The sequence below is a fragment of the Alternaria burnsii genome, assembly GCF_013036055.1.
Source record: "Alternaria burnsii strain CBS107.38 chromosome Unknown 750, whole genome shotgun sequence".
Taxonomy (NCBI): Eukaryota; Fungi; Ascomycota; class Dothideomycetes; order Pleosporales; family Pleosporaceae; genus Alternaria; species Alternaria burnsii.
In genome coordinates this window covers 3,092,800-3,111,472 of record NW_024066108.1, presented here as the reverse complement: position 1 = coordinate 3,111,472, position 18,673 = coordinate 3,092,800, and the positions used below count along the sequence as shown (strand labels likewise).

The 18,673-nt window shown below is 51.2% G+C and overlaps 7 protein-coding genes across 7 annotated transcripts; 5 read left to right on the top strand and 2 right to left on the bottom strand.

Annotated features, from left to right (window-relative positions):
* Window positions 1–322: 322 nt before the first annotated feature.
* Window positions 323–1,125, top strand: GT037_002485 (had-superfamily hydrolase; the record flags this gene model as incomplete). Its single annotated transcript, XM_038927532.1, has 2 exons — window positions 323–331; window positions 388–1,125. 2 exons carry the CDS (start codon window positions 323–325, stop codon window positions 1,123–1,125), a joined length of 747 nt encoding a protein of 248 aa, XP_038790824.1.
* A 1,239-nt stretch (window positions 1,126–2,364) lies between these two features.
* GT037_002484 (uncharacterized protein) lies at window positions 2,365–3,986 on the top strand (the record flags this gene model as incomplete). Its single annotated transcript, XM_038927531.1, has 5 exons — window positions 2,365–2,496; window positions 2,544–2,669; window positions 2,723–3,231; window positions 3,281–3,774; window positions 3,829–3,986. The coding sequence occupies 5 exons, from the start codon at window positions 2,365–2,367 to the stop codon at window positions 3,984–3,986; spliced, it is 1,419 nt and encodes a 472-aa protein (XP_038790823.1).
* Window positions 3,987–4,831: 845 nt separating this feature from the next.
* On the top strand, window positions 4,832–6,382 carry GT037_002483 (leupeptin-inactivating enzyme 1 precursor; the record flags this gene model as incomplete). Its single annotated transcript, XM_038927530.1, has 1 exon — window positions 4,832–6,382. The coding sequence occupies one exon, from the start codon at window positions 4,832–4,834 to the stop codon at window positions 6,380–6,382; it is 1,551 nt and encodes a 516-aa protein (XP_038790822.1).
* Window positions 6,383–7,970: 1,588 nt separating this feature from the next.
* Window positions 7,971–8,282, bottom strand: GT037_002482 (uncharacterized protein; the record flags this gene model as incomplete). The annotated part of the gene is made up of 1 exon (XM_038927529.1): window positions 7,971–8,282. The coding sequence occupies one exon, from the start codon at window positions 8,280–8,282 to the stop codon at window positions 7,971–7,973; it is 312 nt and encodes a 103-aa protein (XP_038790821.1).
* Window positions 8,283–9,246: 964 nt separating this feature from the next.
* Window positions 9,247–10,809, top strand: GT037_002481 (uncharacterized protein; the record flags this gene model as incomplete). The annotated part of the gene is made up of 4 exons (XM_038927528.1): window positions 9,247–9,535; window positions 9,587–9,791; window positions 9,941–10,165; window positions 10,224–10,809. The coding sequence occupies 4 exons, from the start codon at window positions 9,247–9,249 to the stop codon at window positions 10,807–10,809; spliced, it is 1,305 nt and encodes a 434-aa protein (XP_038790820.1).
* A 1,168-nt stretch (window positions 10,810–11,977) lies between these two features.
* GT037_002480 (flavin-binding monooxygenase-like protein) lies at window positions 11,978–15,144 on the top strand (the record flags this gene model as incomplete). The annotated part of the gene is made up of 5 exons (XM_038927527.1): window positions 11,978–12,239; window positions 12,301–12,768; window positions 12,830–13,975; window positions 14,224–14,600; window positions 14,692–15,144. The coding sequence occupies 5 exons, from the start codon at window positions 11,978–11,980 to the stop codon at window positions 15,142–15,144; spliced, it is 2,706 nt and encodes a 901-aa protein (XP_038790819.1).
* A 122-nt stretch (window positions 15,145–15,266) lies between these two features.
* Window positions 15,267–17,393, bottom strand: GT037_002479 (gmc oxidoreductase; the record flags this gene model as incomplete). Its single annotated transcript, XM_038927526.1, has 6 exons — window positions 15,267–16,066; window positions 16,119–16,583; window positions 16,635–16,761; window positions 16,808–17,069; window positions 17,122–17,155; window positions 17,210–17,393. The coding sequence occupies 6 exons, from the start codon at window positions 17,391–17,393 to the stop codon at window positions 15,267–15,269; spliced, it is 1,872 nt and encodes a 623-aa protein (XP_038790818.1).
* Between the last annotated feature and the right edge of the window lie 1,280 nt (window positions 17,394–18,673).

Sequence of the window (18,673 nt, the reverse complement as noted above, 5' to 3'; positions counted from 1 at the left end):
TCGGCTAAGGAGGTGAGTGGGTCTGTGGTGAAAGAAAGTGGTGAGAGAAGGCGATGGCGGCGTTCGTGCGCCCAATGGACCGGACACGCTCCACTGGGGCAGCCAATGACGTAAATGCGCCTCCCCTCCCCCCGGCTGCGCCGCCCTTCTCTGACACCTGGCAAGCGCTGCTACTCTATTTACTTGTCCCTCAACAAATTCCCAGCTCTCTACATCTTCTCACTCCAATTTCCCACTTGTCTCTACCAAACTCTTCCTCTACACGTCGATCGACACTACTCCTACCGCCCACCTAACCCAGACACACTACACAACCGCAACCATGGGCAAGGTAAGCATCGGCGTGCTCACATGTACCCCGCTGGTACCCCGCTAACACGTGCATAGGCGAAGTACATCATGCTTGACTGCGACAACACGCTCGTCCAGTCTGAGCGTTTTGCGTTCGAGGCCTGCGCCGACCTCACCAACCAGCTCATGGAGAGGCACAACATCGATGCCCGCTACACAGCCGAGTCATTGCTCGAGGATTTTGTCGGCCACAACTTCCGCGGCATGCTAAAGGGCCTGCAGGAGAAGCACAAGTTCAAGATGCCCGACGACGAGATGGAGGACTTTGTCGCACAAGAACTCGGCGCCGTCACTCTCAAGCTCAGCCAGAAGGCTGTCGAGTGCCCTGGCGTGACTGAGCAGCTCACCAAGCTCAAGGAGGAGGGCTACCCTATGTCTGTTGTCTCTACTTCCGCCAAGAGCCGCGTCGTCGCTTCCATCGAGAAGGCCGGCATCGCCCACTTCTTCCCTCCTGAGCACGTCTACTCTGCTGCCACCTCACTCAACCCTCCCTCTTCCAAGCCCGACCCCAAGATCTACCTATACGCCGCCGAGCAACTAGGCGTCAAGCCTTCCGAGGCCATCACCGTCGAGGACAGCAAGAGCGGTGCCACTGCTGCCATGCGCGCCGGTATCCCCTGCATCGGCTACGTTGGCATCTACGGCATTGAGGAGGGCAAGGATAAGATGGACCAGATGGCTAAGCTTCTCACCGAGGAAACCAAGTGTGCTGCCATCATGTACGATTGGAAGGACTTCCCAGAGTGCTTGAAGAAGGTCGAGGCCAAGTTGTAAGTCCTTACTTCGACACTTGTGTAGGCGCTGAGGAAGATGAACATTTGATGAACTCGACCCGCCATTGTGGGAGAGCTTACGATTACATTCACGACATCAATGATTGAATAGATTCAGTAATGAACAGTTAGCGGACATGGTCCCATTCACATTTACATTCACATTCATATCCACGACAACCATCTTTGCTGTTCCTTTGTTCTACCGTGTTTACTATTTTGTTTGGTGACGCAATGGTGGGACCCGCGCCGTTCGTGGGCAGGCACAGCGTTCCAGGCTCGGGTGACGGCCCAACGCTGCCCCGCTCCCCACTTGGTACCTGCAAACTTCAACGCGAAACATCCCGAACATCGAACTTTTGCCTTTACCATCCCAGATCCCTAGTGCCAGCTTTTCGTCGCGTCAATTTCTGCTGCTCATGCGTCCTGCAATGAGCAGTCTGAGCCGCCGTGCCCATGTCGACGGTCCGATCCATTAATGTGCTGATCCTCACTCCGACCTCAGCGCTAGCTGGCTCCTGATTCTTGGACTGAAGAGCCTATAGCTTCGGCCAGTGAAGGGACCTCTGCTTTGCCAAATCAACGCTCACGTGATTACAGGAAAATCAGCTGATCATCACCGTGCCAAGCGAATGTGCCTCGGTAAGAACAGGGCCTCAATATTACGCAAAGTCGTGCTCTACCACACTCTTTGCGCAAGGCCCAACAATCCCTTGTCCGCCGGGTCTTTCCACAACGCAGAATCAACACTGGCCACTGAACAGCTGGATCTGACATGCGCAAATCCTAGCACAGAGTTTAACGACAGCACCTCATCCTGTCGTTATCTTCGCTCAACAGATCTGCATCTTGGCATTCTGGCGGCCAAGACATGACCAAGACATGCTTGATAAAGCCTCCTTCCTATCCTGTCGACAGCTCCTTGCTCGAAGCTTTTGCTTCATCTAACACCACCAATGTCATACCCTGTACGGCATTGGACTTCATATACACGTTGCTTATGATCTTTGCCGACTGCCAATCGTGGATCTACACCACCTCGTGTGATGGGTCACCACATGTATAGTAGCATCGAAAGGGGCAGGTATTGTGGCTACCTGCCGGGTTAGCCATAGGCAGTGCAGAATGGATACTGGCATTTGGAGTACCTCTGTGTCGGAGAGCACGCATTTAAGAGTACGTGAGAAGCCTGCTATGATGATCCATCGGCACCTGTCGCATCGTTCATATCACAATCAACATGTATCTACGCACAGCCCTTCTATCTTTGTCCGCCCTTGCGGCAGCAAAGGAAATGCCAAAGGACGAGTTGAGAGCCGCACAGCTTTATGACTCTGGCATCAGGCACGAAAACAACGTTGCCCTCAAGAAGGTCACAAACACATTCCTTTCCTGCGAATTTACACTAAGCCTTAACAGGAGTCATGGGCACGTCAGGAAGCTGCAGGCATGTACAACTCTGCTCAGTATGCTGAGATCAAAGACAAAGTAGAGTGTCTGAACGGTACTGCGGTTACTGGAAATGACGTTTTCCAATGCAAGAATGTCAGTTCATCCACCACGTATCGAGACTCTCAACCATTAACACATTCAACCAGATTGACTTGCTCCATTTCTTGTCCCATGCTGAGCTGGGTAGCACTCGTGGTGTCGGATCTTCGTCATGGGGCTGGACATCCGAGGACGGTCGCGAGTTTGTTGCTATCGGACAACAAGACGGCGCCGCATTCGCCGAAATCACTGCTGAAGGCAAGCTCTCATATCTGGGTCGTCTGCCAGCCTACTCTACGCCTAGTACATGGCGCGAGATCCGTGGCCAGAATAACCTCATGATCATCGGCAGCGAGGCAGTCGGCCATGGAATTCAGATCTTCGACATGAAGAAGCTAATCGACATTGACCCTGCGTCTCCCGTGACTTTCAGCAACAACGGCGATTTGACTGGTCACTTCAAGGGCCTCCCTAACGGCAGAACTCACAACGTCGTGACAAACCCTGAGACCAACTTCATCTATGCCGTTGGTGCGCAGCCAAGGACGGACAAGTGCAAATCTGGAATCATCTTCATCGACATAACTGATCCTTCCAAGCCAACAAGCCCAGGCTGGTAAGTGTGACTTTATGTTAGAGATGAGATCACCGCTGACCAAGGATAGTGCATCGGAAGACGGATATGTACACGATGCCCAATGTCTTATCTACCGCGGACCAGATTCCGAATTTGAAGGCCATGAGATTTGCTACGGCTACAATGAAGATTCTCTTACGATATACGACGTGACCGACAAGAAAGCCCCAGTCATTCTGTCCAATTCTTCCTACGAGGGTGCGGCATACACCCACCAGGGCAACGTTCTAGACCCCATGAACCAACAGTTCCTCCTGCTCGACGATGAGTACGATGAATACGACAAAGTCGGCCCTGCTATCCCTGGTCATCCCATCACGTACATCTGGGACATCTCATCACTCCGCGCGCCTAAACAGACTGGACTGTATAAGAGCGGAGCAAAGGGTATCGATCACAACCAGTATGTCGCGAACGGCTTCGCATATCAATCGAACTACGGCACCGGATTCCGTGTTCTTGATGTCCGCAGCATTCCCGATGACCCGACGGGTGCTGGTGTGAAGGAAGTTGGCTTTTTCGGTATGTAAAAACGAACGTCTTAGTCTTAGTATACCTTTACTTACATCTACCTAGACGTATACCCTGAGGACGATAACATGCCTGGAGGTGGTACTGTCGACTTCGTCGGCACGTGGTCGAGCTATGCGCTGTTCAAGAGTGGCCACATCTTGATCAACACTATGGAACGTGGTGTTTTCATCGTCAAGATGCAGGAGGGATTCGACAAATAGACGGATAGAGCATATTCATTTTGAAATTACTCGTGGCAAAAATAAGTTTAGGGTTTATTGTCAACGTCGATCCCGGCTGTATCCCGTCGGTATCAGTGCGGGTTTCTATCAGACGATTGGTCCATGATGAACCTTCGGCGCAATATTGCGCATGTTTGGAACTTGTAGATTGGAGCCATCAAAGTCGGAATTCAAGCAATCAAAGTCCTGCCATGGTCTGGCCTTAGCATCTAGCGGCGTCGGTGTCACCGTTGTTCATTGTCTTTTCTTTTTTGTCCATGTCCGCTTGCCACGAAACCGCGTCTAGCCGCCAAGCTTGCATCCCTCCGCGCAGGATCTAGTGGCGGAGCAACACTATCGCCTCTTGCTGTTTCCTTCGTTATGATTGTGGCGTAGGCGCGCCAAGAAGAAGCTGCGGGGATTTGGGCTTGGCCCCATTTCTAGAGGTCCTTCCTTCCCAATCAAGTTGCGCCCGGCCGTGAGCTAGATGTCTCCGCCGAGAGAAGCGGCTATTCTCCTTCCTCATGCAACACAGCATTGCGCAGCCAAGCAGACCTTCATCAACCGTGTCGCCTTCGCCCCAGCTCCTCGCCCGGCTACCCGTTTTCATGGGCCCACTGCACGTCCTGACTTATCAAATTGCGGTGCCTGAATGACAATGGAGCGGCGATTGATACAGCAGCTGCCTGTATCGGTTAGTTCTGCAAGCACACAATGGCTCAAGTCCGCTTCCTGGACCAGGTATATGGATACGAGGTATAGTATATAGAGCCAGTCTATACCTGTGACAGGTCCCAAGGCAGCTTCCTCTTCTCCTGGCTCATCTGTCATTATCCTTTCTCAAGATGAGGTTCGTCCCCTTCGTTGCGCTTGCTGCGCCTGTTCTCGCACAATACGATGCGAAGCCAAAGCCTACCGCAAAGCCTGGAAAGCCGCATCCATCCGGTCCTCCTAGGAAGCTCGTCTCCCCCAAAGAGCTAATCAAGGAGATCAAGCTCGAGGACTTACTTGAGGGTTCCCAGCAACTTCAAACCTTTGCCGATGAGGCTGGTGGCAACCGCGCCTTTGGTAGCACTGGACATAACGCTACGACCGAGTGGCTCTACCAAACGCTCAAGGCTACCGGGTACTACGATGTGTACAAGCAGCCTTTCGTCGAGCTCTTCACTGCCGCTACGACCAAGTTCACGGTTGCCGGCGAAGAGATCCCCGTGTCTTACATGACTTTCGGTCCCTCTGGTGATGTCACCGCAAACCTTGTCAAGGTTAACAACCTCGGATGCGCTGTTGATGACTTCCCTGCCGAAGTTTCTGGCCAAATTGCACTCATCTCGCGAGGCACTTGTCCTTTCGCTGATAAGGCTGCTAACGCCTTGACAGCCGGTGCAGTCGGTGCAGCGATCTACAACAACGAACCCAACACACCTCTGTCTGGTACTCTCGGTGGCGAAGGCGACTACGCCCCCGTCGTCGGTATGACTAAGGAAGCCGGCGACAGCCTTCTAGCCAAGCTCGGCAATGGCACAGTTGAAGCTACTCTTTTCATCGATGCCATCCGCGAGAACCGCACCAACTACAACGTCATTGCCGAGACGAAGCAGGGCGACCACGACAACGTACTCATGCTTGGTGGCCACACCGACTCTGTCTTTGCCGGTCCTGGTATCAATGACGATGGATCTGGTACCATCGGTACCCTCATGACTGGTCTTGCTCTGACCAAATTCAAGATCAAGAACGCTGTTCGTCTCGGCTTTTGGGGCGCAGAGGAGTTTGGAAAGCTTGGTTCCTTCTACTACATGAAGACAATCAACGGTACTTTCGGCGGTAACGCAACTGAGGTCAACAAGCTTCGTGCCTACCTCAACTTCGACATGATTGCTTCGCCCAACTACGTTCTCGGTATCTACGACGGCGATGGTAGTGCGTTCAACTTCTCCGGTGCCCCTGGATCCGACAAAATCGAGAAGGACTTCGAAGAGTTCTACGAGGAGCGCGGTCTTCCCCACGTCCCCGCTCTCTTCTCTCTTCGCTCCGACTACGCTGCTTTCCTCGAGAATGGTATTCCTTCCGGAGGCCTGTTCACAGGTGCCGAAGTGTTGAAGACAGAGGAGGAGGCACAGCTCTTCGGTGGTGAAGCTGGCCAACCACTCGACGCATGCTACCACCAAGCTTGCGACACTATCGACAACCTTGCTGAGGATGCTTTCTTGCTCAACACTCAGAGCATCGCGAACTCGGTTGCGAAGTACGCGCTCAGCTTCGAGGGTATTCCTAGGGCTAACATGACGCTTCGCAAGCGTGGCGCCGAAAGGAGCAGGCTCATGTCGAGGTTTGATGATGGTGGCCATGCGCACCACGGCCAGACTTGCGGTGCTGGAAAGCATACTATCTAGACATTGTGTTAGTATATGACCTATTGAGGAGTCGGATGATGATGATGATACCATGATGTGATGATGTTGTAGAAATAGAAAACTCGAATGTAATAAAACATTCCAATCCATGACCTTGTCTTACAATCCCCCTTTGCATATGTCTGCGTAAACAGCCGCGTGGTCTTCACAAGTTTGACTAGAATCTACACCTCCTTGTTATGTCGATTCATCAGGACAAATATCGTTCTCGTGCTTGGTTCACCACCGGGTCCCTCTATGCTCCAGATCTCCATGCGAATGCAAAGCTTATCATAGCCAGAAGGCATGCGTTTGTGAAGATAAATACCATGATTCCAATCCCTGTACGTTCTTCTCTTCTGTGCCGCGCGACCTATCTTGTTCCATTTCTGCCTCTACTTACCTTCAAAAGTGTTACACTCACACTCATACCATCGCAGTGAAGACAAGCATACCAAGCTCCTGGCGTATGCAATGACAATGAGCGAGTGACAGAAAGAGGATAGACCAAGAGCGGAACATGGAATTGGGGCGGAAGATCTGAGGTAAGAGCGGACAGCGCACACCATGATGGCGGATGACGGATGACGGTGGACACTACAGCATTTCCTCCCTTTTGCGACATAGCATGAATTGAGCGAAAGTATCTGAGAGTGTTTTGCGTATACGAGGTCGGCGATCGAAAAGAGACCGTGAGTCTTCCATTCTACATTTTACAAAGTTTGGTCACGCGAGACATCGGTTTGGTGGCTGACTGCGGCGCTACAGCCCTACACTACCAGCATACTCCGAGTGATGGGCAGAGGCGCTGCCACAAGCTTGATGTGTGTCAACGATGTAGAATGTAGTGCGCCTGGTGACGTCGATGATCCGGCGGGGGCCAGGTATTTAAGATGGCGTACTACAGATAGCCGCGTGGCACGCACAAGGACTTCCCAAGTTGGGCGACGAGAGGTCGAACAGGGTTTTGGTGGCTGCGAACGATACTTACTCTGGATGGAGAGCATGTGTATTGCTGACGAGGAACCTCGTGTTCTCGGTTATTGAGATCGCACCGGAGGCGTCCATTGCCGGCGAAGTTTGCGGGGCGCGCTCCGTTTGGCCTGGGACGTTTATCGGCGACCCTGAATCGTTAGCTGATCTAGCCACGCTCATGATGGAGATCTTAGTCGATCTCGCGAAGCTGTACGCCATCACAGTATCGATACCTAAGTCCTTGGTTCTGTATGCCTGGAACCCAAGGCAGCAAGTGCAAATCGGCCAGGACCATTCGACTCGAAACGCCGGGCTGCCCAGATGTCGATGATCGCCTGGACCCGCCTAACGCATGTCGTAAATCTTCCCGACTTCTCCAGGCGATCAGCGACAAGGCCTTCCGCGATCCTACTGCGGTCTTATTAGGGACATCATATCCACTCCACAGATTTTGTTGCACTGTGATGAGGAATTCTGAGTTTTCGCTCGGAAACAAAGGTCCGATCTTGGTAATCTTGTCTAGGCCACTCAGTGCGCGTTTCATTCGTAGCCCTGTTCCCTGCGATCGGAGCTTGCTAAAACTCCGACGTTCATCCAGAACCAGTGTACCCTGTTAGGAGGTGCCCGGACCTTTGCAAGCTGACGCCGCCTCGAGGTTGAACGGACTGGAAATCATTCGCGCAAGAGCGCCTTGGAAGGCACGAGGCACGTGGTATACGGTACGCCATACCACGCCAAACGGTACGGCCGCACCGACGCTAACAGAAAATCGCCGGGGGTTGGACCGAAAACATGGAAATTGAGGAGACGAGACGAGGAATTCCGGGCCCCCGGGAGCCGCATTGATCATGACAGTTGTAGCTTCAACGATACAACGAAGCCCCACAACTGTGAAGGAAGTCAGAATCAAAAATCTCAGTTGCATCATATGTTGAAGCAGAAGGTGCGCCGGCTGCGACGTCTGGTTGCAGAGGAGCTGAATAGTACGTTTCCTAGTCATAGTATTCATGCGATGCGGTCCAGTGCAATTTTACTTTGCAGTCATCCGTAGTCGACATCTGTAGACAAATCACAGTACGCGGAAGGATCGCCACACCTACCGGTAAGCCCACCGTAGCTAGTAGCTCAACATCATCGTAGACGCAGTAAAATCCTTGCGCGCCGCCAGGAATCTTGACAGACGCTATAGCTTGGAAACAGCACCAGATGCGCCGCCGCGCGTGTCAGAACAGACCTCTAGTTTCTACTCCGGAGTACATCCCTCACCGCTGCCAGCTGTGAAGGGATCTGCAAACTTAGAATCTGCCAATGCTATGTCGCAACCAAGACATCGCAGCCTGAGCGCTTCCCCGGCTGTCGACATGCTGACATGCATCTACCTGAAGCATGTGCAGTAAGATTCGAACACCACCCCGCGAAAGGGATGCCCTTCCCTGCCAGGCGAGCATTAGTGTTCCAATAAGATAGATCCCGTCCCGTACGCAGGTCGGACCAGGCACCGCACTATCCCAGGGCAAGCGACAATGCTGTTACAGGCTTAGTAGCACGATTCACGAAAGGATCGGTCGTTTGGCGTCCCAGATATCCACACAAGCCTGACGCCCAACGAATAGAAATAATCCTTCTCGAACATTGGGCCACTACGCCACTTTCTACTGAACCTTATTCCGACTCGAGAATCTGTCAACTCTTCGCTTCATCTCCTGAAGTCTCCTTAGCTGCCGTTATGGACCACTCAGTCTGGACAAAAGATGGTCAGGGTCTCGCTTTTGTCATTACGATTCATCCTCCACGGAGCCTATATCGCATACAACACCACGCTCGCTGAATTGTGAACGCTCGTTGTAAGGCCTCCCTCACACTGCACCACATTTCTACGCCGATCCAACATGAGTGGTGAATTCAGAGATGTACCATCCTTTCAACCATGGGGCCCTTTCATCTCAGCCAATTACGAGAACGAACCTATCACGAAATCAGATATCATCATCGCCTCCGTGGTGTGGGCGCTGACACTGATCAATGTTATCGTAGCCCTATTGCTGATACAAAAACAAACACTTGGATCTCGATCACCACTGAGGAGTGTGTACATCTGGATGATATGGCTGGAACTTATCGTTTCGTTCGTGATGGGACTTGAGTGTTTCCTGCACTTGTTGAAGTACATCAGACCGAGTAAGTGGCTCCAACGTACGGCAATCTGCGGCTATACTGATCAAAGTGCAGGTTTCGCATTTTACTTCACGATTCTCTTCTGGTGGTGTATTCAGGTTCAGCTTCTGTTGCAGATTATCATCAACCGTATTCGTGTCATCGTACCTGACCGAAAGCGATCGAGGTGGATCATGATCACCACTGCCGTCTTCGTCACCGCCATCAACATCAGCGTGTTCAACATCTGGATTCCAGCACGATTACAGATCAACTCAACGTAAGTTGCATTTTCGCTAAGCGCTCTGTATGAATGGTTGAAATGAGAAAGATGGTTATCTGAACTCAATCGACATAGCAGTCGTGGAAACGACACTGTTGCAGAGAACGCGCTCAAGTCTATCATACAGTGCACTAACAAAGCATCAGGTATCATCTTGTAAATGAGTACTGGGACCGAATCGAGAAGGGTCTTTACCTTCTTGTCGATGCAGCGTTGAACTGGTATTTCTTGAAGACTGTCAAGGAGAATCTCATCAACAACGGCCTCACCAAGTACAACAAGCTTGTTCGCTTCAACCAGCAGATTGTCATGTTATCACTTCTTATGGATGTCATGATCATTGCTGCGATGTCGATACCAAACTCTTTCGTGTACGTACATTCCATTGAGCGCCCACCTAACTCGCTTTCCTAACCCATCGTTTTCTAGATACATTCAATTCCACCCACTTGCCTACCTGGTTAAACTCAACATCGAGATGACAATGGCCAACCTCATCAAGCGCATCGCAGTCTCCACATCACGCAAAACCGGCATGGCATCTATTGCGCAAGAGTTTAAATCCTCGTCCAACCAATCCGCATCCGGCCAGCGCATTGGCGGCACAGTTCCCCACAAATCGCGCGGCTCAGTCCACGAGCTCGCGAGCTTCGCTTCCTATACTGTCGACACGAAAGCGACAAACGACCAAGATCAGCATCGTGTGGTCAGCTTTGCCCCCACAGGAAATCAAATCAAAGAGACAAGGGAAGTCATCGTGCATACTGAACCAAATCCACACTACGAGCGCAGAGGCTCTGAAGTGGAGATCTCAGGGGGTCATGGGAGGAGACAATCGCACGGCGTGGTGATTGAAGAAAGGGGACTGCCCAGGCAAAAGAGCCTAGAGAGCATAACTGAAGGCAATGAGAGTATGAGGAGTGGCTTGACGCCGAAGCGGCTAGTAGACGATAGTGATGACGAGGCGGCGCTCGTGCAGCAAAAGAGCTGGGGATGGCCGAGACGGCCGAGCTGAACATGAAGGCCATTGATATATAGAATCTTTGTTTGCTCGTTTAGCACGGCTCGGTTGAAATATATAATACCTATTGATTTCGCGATATAGACATGCGATGAAATGATAATTACAGATCGAATAATTATGATTAGACGGAATGTTTCCTTCCTCATGCTTGTGTCCTGTTAGTCATGCTGCGACCCTCGTAGAATATAAATGCTTTTCTCGACAACGTCCTCTAGTCGATTAGAGCGCTCTCTCCCCTCGACGAATATCAACCACACTCATGTGCGTGGGCGCATGCTGGAACCCGGCTGTATTGGACAGGCATCTGACTCCAAACAGACCAGCACTGGGTATCAGGTGTTAAGTGATCACGCCGAGCAGAGTTTCGGAGACTATACGTCAGATACGCCGAGTTGATGGGCTGAGTGGTTCTGCCGAAAAGTAAGCAGACATGATGCCCTCGGTATTGTGAGATTCGATGTGAGGCCATGCCGATATGCAAGACTTGATTCTTCCAGGAAAGCCACTGCTGCCCTGATCGATAGTATAGCAAGTTATGCGACGAAAACTCCATTTGAAAAATGAACTCACAAGACTTTCACTTACCTTATCAGTGACATGGCAACGACAAGCCGGTGTAAATCACAGCTTCGCCTGGTCGTCTGTCTGAAACCACAAAGACACGCAGAGAGAGCGGATGTCTTATCCATCAGGAAGATAAAAGGTAGTCGCGCTGTGCGCTTGACTATATTAGGTAATCTAAACATACACGTGACATTATGGCATTTTGATTCTCACTCTTCGATGCTCGAGCAGAAATGCATTGCGAGTACGGAGACTGTCCGCACATCGGAGATTGCTGCGAGGATGTTGCGGGTAGAAGGAATGCTCGTCTTGCTTCCCCGGAGCAAAGCAACGATTCCCCCGCACTTGCCAACAAGGAAGGTTTGCCGACCATGCACAATAACCGTTCAGGAAAGATTGCTTGGCATGCTACACGCGTATACGGATTGAACAAAGCTGGTAAGCCGTGTACTCAGCTGATTGCACGTCCCGAGTCCTATGACCATGTTTAAAAGATGCTTCTTGTGCTGTAGTCATATGAACGTCTTCAACTTTGCCATCACATAGCCTGTATTCGCTCAGGTACCGTCCCTACGTCACTACACAAGCCACGAACATGGGGGTAGGCGATATTTCGATCCGCTCCAGCGAGCGTCCTGAGACGGGCAGCGTCAACATATCAGTTGGTGTGTTCCCAGCGTCGTCAAAGAACGATTCAGTCGATGCACACAGAATTGCGAACGAGATAGTCACACAGTTCAACGATGCGCTTGCGAAGCGAGATCATGCAGCGATTGCAGACCTTTTCTGCAAAGACAATAGCTACTGGAGAGATCACTTGGCCATGACTTGGGATCTGAGAACTGCGAAGGGCAGCTGTAAGTGTCCCTGCGCGGACTGCATACGAGACATAAACTGACTTCGTACGCTCACGTTCAGCCGAAATCAAGAAGTACTTGGACTCTAGCAAGGTCCGGCTGGAAAAGGTTGAAGTGAGCAAGAGCTCGGATTATCGGGCGCCAAAGTTTGGAGCGATCGACGTTTTGGGCGACGTCAATGGCATAAATCTTTTCGTGACCTTCGAAACAAGTGTTGGGCGTGGCGAGGGTGTCATGAATCTCACGGACGACAGCGGGCAATGGAAAGTGTTTACGCTCTACACCTTGCTAAAGGAGCTCAAGGGTCATGAAGAGCCGCTGGGGCACCGACGGACGAAGGGTGTCAAGCATGGCGGGGACCCAGCCAGAAAAACCTGGAAGGAGACCCGGGATGCGGAGAAAGAAGATATGGACCCGAAGGTGTTAATTATAGGTGCTGGACAGGGTGGTCTGACAGTTGCTGCGCGCCTGAAGATGCTCAACATTCCTGCACTCATGGTGGATCAGAACGAAAGAGTTGGCGATAACTGTAAGTGTGCTTGTACAGACCGCATGTGAAACATACACTGACTTCGTACACCAAAATCTAGGGCGCAAGCGGTATCGGCAACTCGTACTGCACGATCCAGTGTGGTACGACCACATGCCCTATGTACCTTTCCCAGCACATTGGCCTATCTTTACCCCCAAGGACAAGCTCGCTGAGTTCTTCGAAGCTTACGTGAACCTGCTCGAACTTAACGTATGGACTTCTACGAGCCTCAAATCAACGTCGTGGGATGAGGGCAAGAAGCAGTGGACCGTGACTGTCGAGCGTCGGAAAGCAAATGGATCCGTTCAAACGCGGACTTTGCACCCGAAACACATCGTGCAGGCAACTGGTCATTCAGGCGAGAAGAATTTTCCCCAGATCAAAGGCATGGAAAGCTTCAAAGGCGACCGGCTGTGCCACAGCTCTGAGCATCCTGGCGCGAATCCAGAATCTAAAGGCAAGAAGGCTATTGTTGTAGGGTGCTGTAATTCCGGGCATGACATTGCGCAAGACTTCTTCGAGAAAGGGTACGACATTACTATTGTGCAGCGCAGTACAACATGCGTTGTCTCCTCCGAAGCCATCACCGACATTGGCAATAAGGGTTTGTACGATCAAGATGCGCCGCCCATTGACGATGCCGACCTTACTTTCTGGGGCTTGCCAAGCGAGCTTCTGAAGGCACAGCAGATCAAAGTCACCAAAATCCAAGCTGATCATGACAAGAAGATCCACGACGGCCTTCGCGCAGCTGGCTTCGTTGTTGACAGTGGGCCAATGGACTCAGGCCTTCTTATCAAGTATTTCCAACGCGGTGGTGGCTACTACATCGACGTCGGAGCATCTCAACTCATAATTGATGGGAAGATCAAGGTCAAGCAAGGCCAGGAAATTGAGCAAATTCTGCCAGATGGAATCGAATTCGCGGATGGTGATAAGCTGGAGGCCGATGAGATCGTGTTCGCGACTGGGTACCAAAACATGCGCACGCAGGCACGTAAGATCTTTGGCGATGAAGTAGCGGACCGCGTCAGCGACGTGTGGGGATTCAACGACGAAGGTGAGTTCAGAACCATGTGGCAAAAGAGCGGTCATCCTGGGTTGTGGTTCATGGGTGGTAATCTGGCGCTCTCGAGGTTCTACAGTCGGATACTAGCGTTGCAGATCAAGGCTGTAGAAGAAGGCATGATAGAAGATGCTGAAGGTGCGAAGGCAAGGCTGTAGTGATATGTGACTACCATAGAACCACGAAATGGGCCGCGGAGGTTCAACGCACCTGGTTCAAACAGCTATCCGAAGCCTTTCTCCCAAGTTTTGCCATTTTCAGATCTAGCGCGGGGTATGTCCCCACTCCTGGGTGCCATCTTAAACCACACAAGCTCCGAATCTGCATCAACTAATCTGCGTGCATCATCCGTCATACGTGCATACTTACTCAAGTTCTTCCTCCAGACGTAATGGCATCGAAGCCCCAGGTCATCCTCGTCGTTGGCGGAACGTCCGGAATTGGATACGCCATCACGCAATGCATTCTTTCATCGCCTTACCTACCATTGAATGCCAAAGTAATCGCATTTGGGCTTATAGATTCAACCATCAAGCTCGAGTTTACGAAACAACAGAGAGAGCGCTTAAGGATAGTCGAAGGCGATGTCACAGTAGAGGAGGACCGAGAGTTAGCGGTCCAGACATGTTTTAACCATTTTGGAGGACTCGATACATTGGTGTACTGCGCGGGCGTTATCACACCAATACAAAGATTGGAGAAGTTGGACATGGAAGCTGTCAAGAGAAGTTTTGATATCAATGTTTTCGGAGCCATGAGTATGGTAAGTAACAGCTTGTCATCCTAGCACTCTGAGCACATCTCGTACTGCAAGGTAATGCTCAATCACTGTCCTCATGACTAACGTCTCTTAGGTTCAGCTCACCCTCCCACATCTCCGCGCGTCACGGACATCTCATCCTCTGAATGCTGGTCGTGGCAAAGTTATAATCTTGTCTTCAGCATGCGATACTACAATATCCTACCATGGTTGGACCCCTTACAGCACCACCAAAGCCGCACTAACCCGGTTCATTTCCTGCCTCGCACATGAAGAGCCTCTACTCAGCGTGCAAGGTGTATACCCGAAGCTGACGCGGACGAAGATGATCGATGGATTAGTTCAAGGGCGGTATCAGGGGGTTATGGCGGACCATGAGATTGAGCGGTTCAGAATTTGGGACGAAATGGGCGACGAGATGGTGGAGCCACCTGAACACTGTGGAGACGCAGTTGCGAAGTTGGCCCTCGGCCTTTTCGAGGGTGGAAAGAGTGGAGAGACTCTATATTATTACGAGCACATTCCGCGGAAGATCGCGGGGACATGATGCATATGCTGACCGCGATCTATCTGATTGGTAAAGCACAGTATTCATGCGTGTGAAAACAGTAGTTTCGCATTGAATCTCTGCTCAAGATCTCAAAATATCTTTTCTCCAACGAAGGCTTTTCATACCTTACGCTTCTCCTTCGCAGCTTCCTTAATGATATCCGCTGCCTTTTCCGCAGTTGCATAAACAGTGGTCATGATATGGGAAGCTGGCAAGATGGGCATTACACTTGCGTCCACAATCCTCAAGCCCTCCACGCCGTAAACCCTGAGGTTCTGGTCCACGACACCACCATCTTCTCTGGAACCCATCTTGCAGCTACCTGCGGGATGGTAAAGTGTCGACGCAGTACTGCGGATAAAAGCGTCGATGTCCGTGTTGGCGGTGACATTGCTTCCGGGCGAGACTTCGAAGGGGTTGAGCGAGAGAATGGACGGCGCAGCAGCGAGTCTTCGAGCAAAGTGCACACCTTCGCGCAATAGTACAGTATCGACTTCGTTGCGTAGAAATCCCACATCGGCGACCGGAGCATCGAACATGCTGGACGAACTTGCCTTTACACTTCCACGCGAGTATGGATGCTGGAGTCCGAGAACCATGACGCCGTCAGCCCAGATGACCTCCATCATTGCGGAGTCATTAGCCTGGAGCTTCTTATTAAGAGAATCAAATTGCGCTTCATAGCCTCGTGCGACTTCAGCGGGCGTGTTGGGTGGGAGGGAGGCGGATGATCCACCAGCGACAGCCTGAGACAAAATGGATTGCGTGGCGTTGGAGTAGGTTTGAACTGGCAAGAAAAGAAGGAAATCGCCGGTCGGGGAGGTCAGTGGGCCAGATCTGTCATTGTCGTACTGCTCGCGAGCTTGCGCGGCGAAGGTAGTGTTTGTTGTCAGGGTGTTGGTCAGGATGGTGGTGTTTACTGTGCCGCTGTTAGTGGTCTTTTCAGCTGGAACATATAACGTTATACTCACGTATGTTCACTACGGCAATAGAGAGATGATCGTGCAGGTTGTATCCAACGGCAGGAAGATCAACAACTGTTTCAACGTTGATTGACTCGAGCAGAGAAGCTTCACCAATACCAGACACTTGCAGCAGTTGAGGCGTGTGCAGCGTTCCAGCAGCAAGAATGACTTCCCGCTTGGCTTTAGTCTGTTGACGAGTCGCATTTGCAGAGGTCGAGAACTCAACGCCGGTAACCTTCACCGCTTCGGTATCGTTGCATTTTTCTGTCAGGATACGCGATACGAGGTTGCCGGTAAGAATGTGGTAGTTTGTGCGCGCTTCAGCAGATGCATAATAGGCTTCTTCCGCAGAGGATCGTGTTGCAGTCTTCAGGTCCAGGTTATGTGGGCAAAAGTAACCACCGAATGCGTTCCCAGTTGCTTGGTCGTTGACAGAGATACCGAGTTCCTTGGTAGCTTGCATTATATTTTCTGAATAAAGCGTCAGTATCTCATGTATTGCAAAAATTGTGTTGGACTCACTCGTTGTAGGCCAAAAGAAGGGAGAGTAAGTTGTTTGCATGTATCCTTTGTCTCCGTGGTATTCGGGATTGACTTCGATGTTATATTCTGCTTCGATCTCCGGTGTCGGTGGCGTAAAGTTCTCGTTCTATAACCTGGTTAGATGCTTTGACGCTGTTGCTGAGCAAACGTACCTTTTTGAAATACGGCAGGAATGTTTCAAAGTTCCAACCCTCGTTTCCTAATGTCTCCCATCCGTCATAATCAGATCGCGCTCCACGATCAAAGACCATGCGATTGAGTTTCGTCGATCCGCCCACAATTTTGCCTTGCGGGATGGAAACAACGCGACCGTCCAACCCTTCATCCGCGGCGTAGGTGATATTCCAATCGTACTTTGTTCCAACAGCACCGCCTGCTAGGCCTGGAATGGTGACATAATCCTCGTTTTGGTCGCTGACACACGAGTTAGTATCTTAGCGATGCATGCAGATGCCATGTAACTCACAAATCGCCAGCCTCGATGACCAATACGCTTACATCTATACAGGGTCATATTAGCCGCCTGTATGCCACGCGACATGTGTAAAGCCTACCCTGATCCTCGGATAGTCGATTGGCAACTGTGAGACCCGAAGCGCCGGCGCCTACAATCACATAATCGTATTCTGGGAGGACATCTTCTGCTCTCGAAACCAGTTGCGCATTGGAAAGTGGGTGTGCGAGAAGACCAGTCGCAGAAAGCGCGACAGTCACTCCGAGATTCAATAGTGAAGGCATGATCGCAGCGTACAACAACAATCGTTTGTGTCGTCCTGCCAAAAGTACTTAGGTATATGTACATGTACATGTTGAGCAACCGTAATGACACCGCCAGTCGGGCCGCCCGCATCTGCCGATGTTGAGCACCAAGAGCGGCCCAGCCGAGGCGGGTTCATCAGGCTCGTCGTCATATCGCCGCATGGCGCGTTGGCGAGTTTCCGATTTATAATAGTTCAGCGGCTTTTGTACTACGTACGCAATAGCTTTTGAGCACAAACAGATTAGCGGAGGCGGAGTTGGACCCCACCCGATCCTCCGACCTTATCCGGGGAGTGTGCCGTGGTGGCTTCATGCGCCGTTATTGTGGCTTAAAGGATCGGCTTAATGGACCCGTAATTGATGTCCAGCATTAGTTCGGTTCCCTGATGGAAGCAGGCTGTGTTAAGTAGCCTAAAACAAATATGTGGTCCCTTGTACATCTGAGCCAGTCTATCGGTCCTGTTCCTTCCAGTCGCAATTGTTGGTGTTGCAGCACAGTCGAGTACACATCACGTGCCGTCTGTGAGTCCAGTACCTCGGGCCGGGCGAGTTTTGCTGGCTGTCGTTGGCAAGCACCTAAGCTGACAAGCAACCACCCATCAATCTCGAACAGTGTAATCGATGGGAAGAGATGAACTGCCGACGCGATCTAGAAGCTTGAGCGACGTAATAATTGTTCCGGGTTAAGATTTAGAGATGAAAGTCGGGTTCCAGAGACACCTTTTGGGTGTAGCTCTCCCAGAGATGCGGTGGATTACTTGCAGGTGAATATGTCATCGTTGCTGATCGTCGCGCAAGAAGTACACCAGTGTTTGATGCGATCCATGTCCACCCAACCATTTGTCACGTCCGGGCTGCGAGCATTGTATTACAATCTTGCTCCAATCGATTCTTGGATGGAAAGACACTTTGCAAACGAAACATTCGTAGCACCCAAACATAATCATCGCCAATTTTGCAGTCGCGAAGAGCATTCAAACACATTGTGAATCTAGTAGATCGATTGAGATACCCTGCAAGATCTGTCTGCAGGGTCGAGAAGCAATCCTGAACGCTAAGAGCAGTAAACAATAAACGTGCATAAGGAATGCATCAACGAGTAAATCTTCTCACCTGGAGAGAACAGTGCGACTACTCGCGAAACCGCCCAGATACTACTTCCTTGCAATGCGCCACGCCTCCTCTCCTTCTGCGATCGCAGCTCTTTCTCCCTGTTATGTTGGTAGTTCTCAATTAAGGCTATCGCTGTCAGATACCGA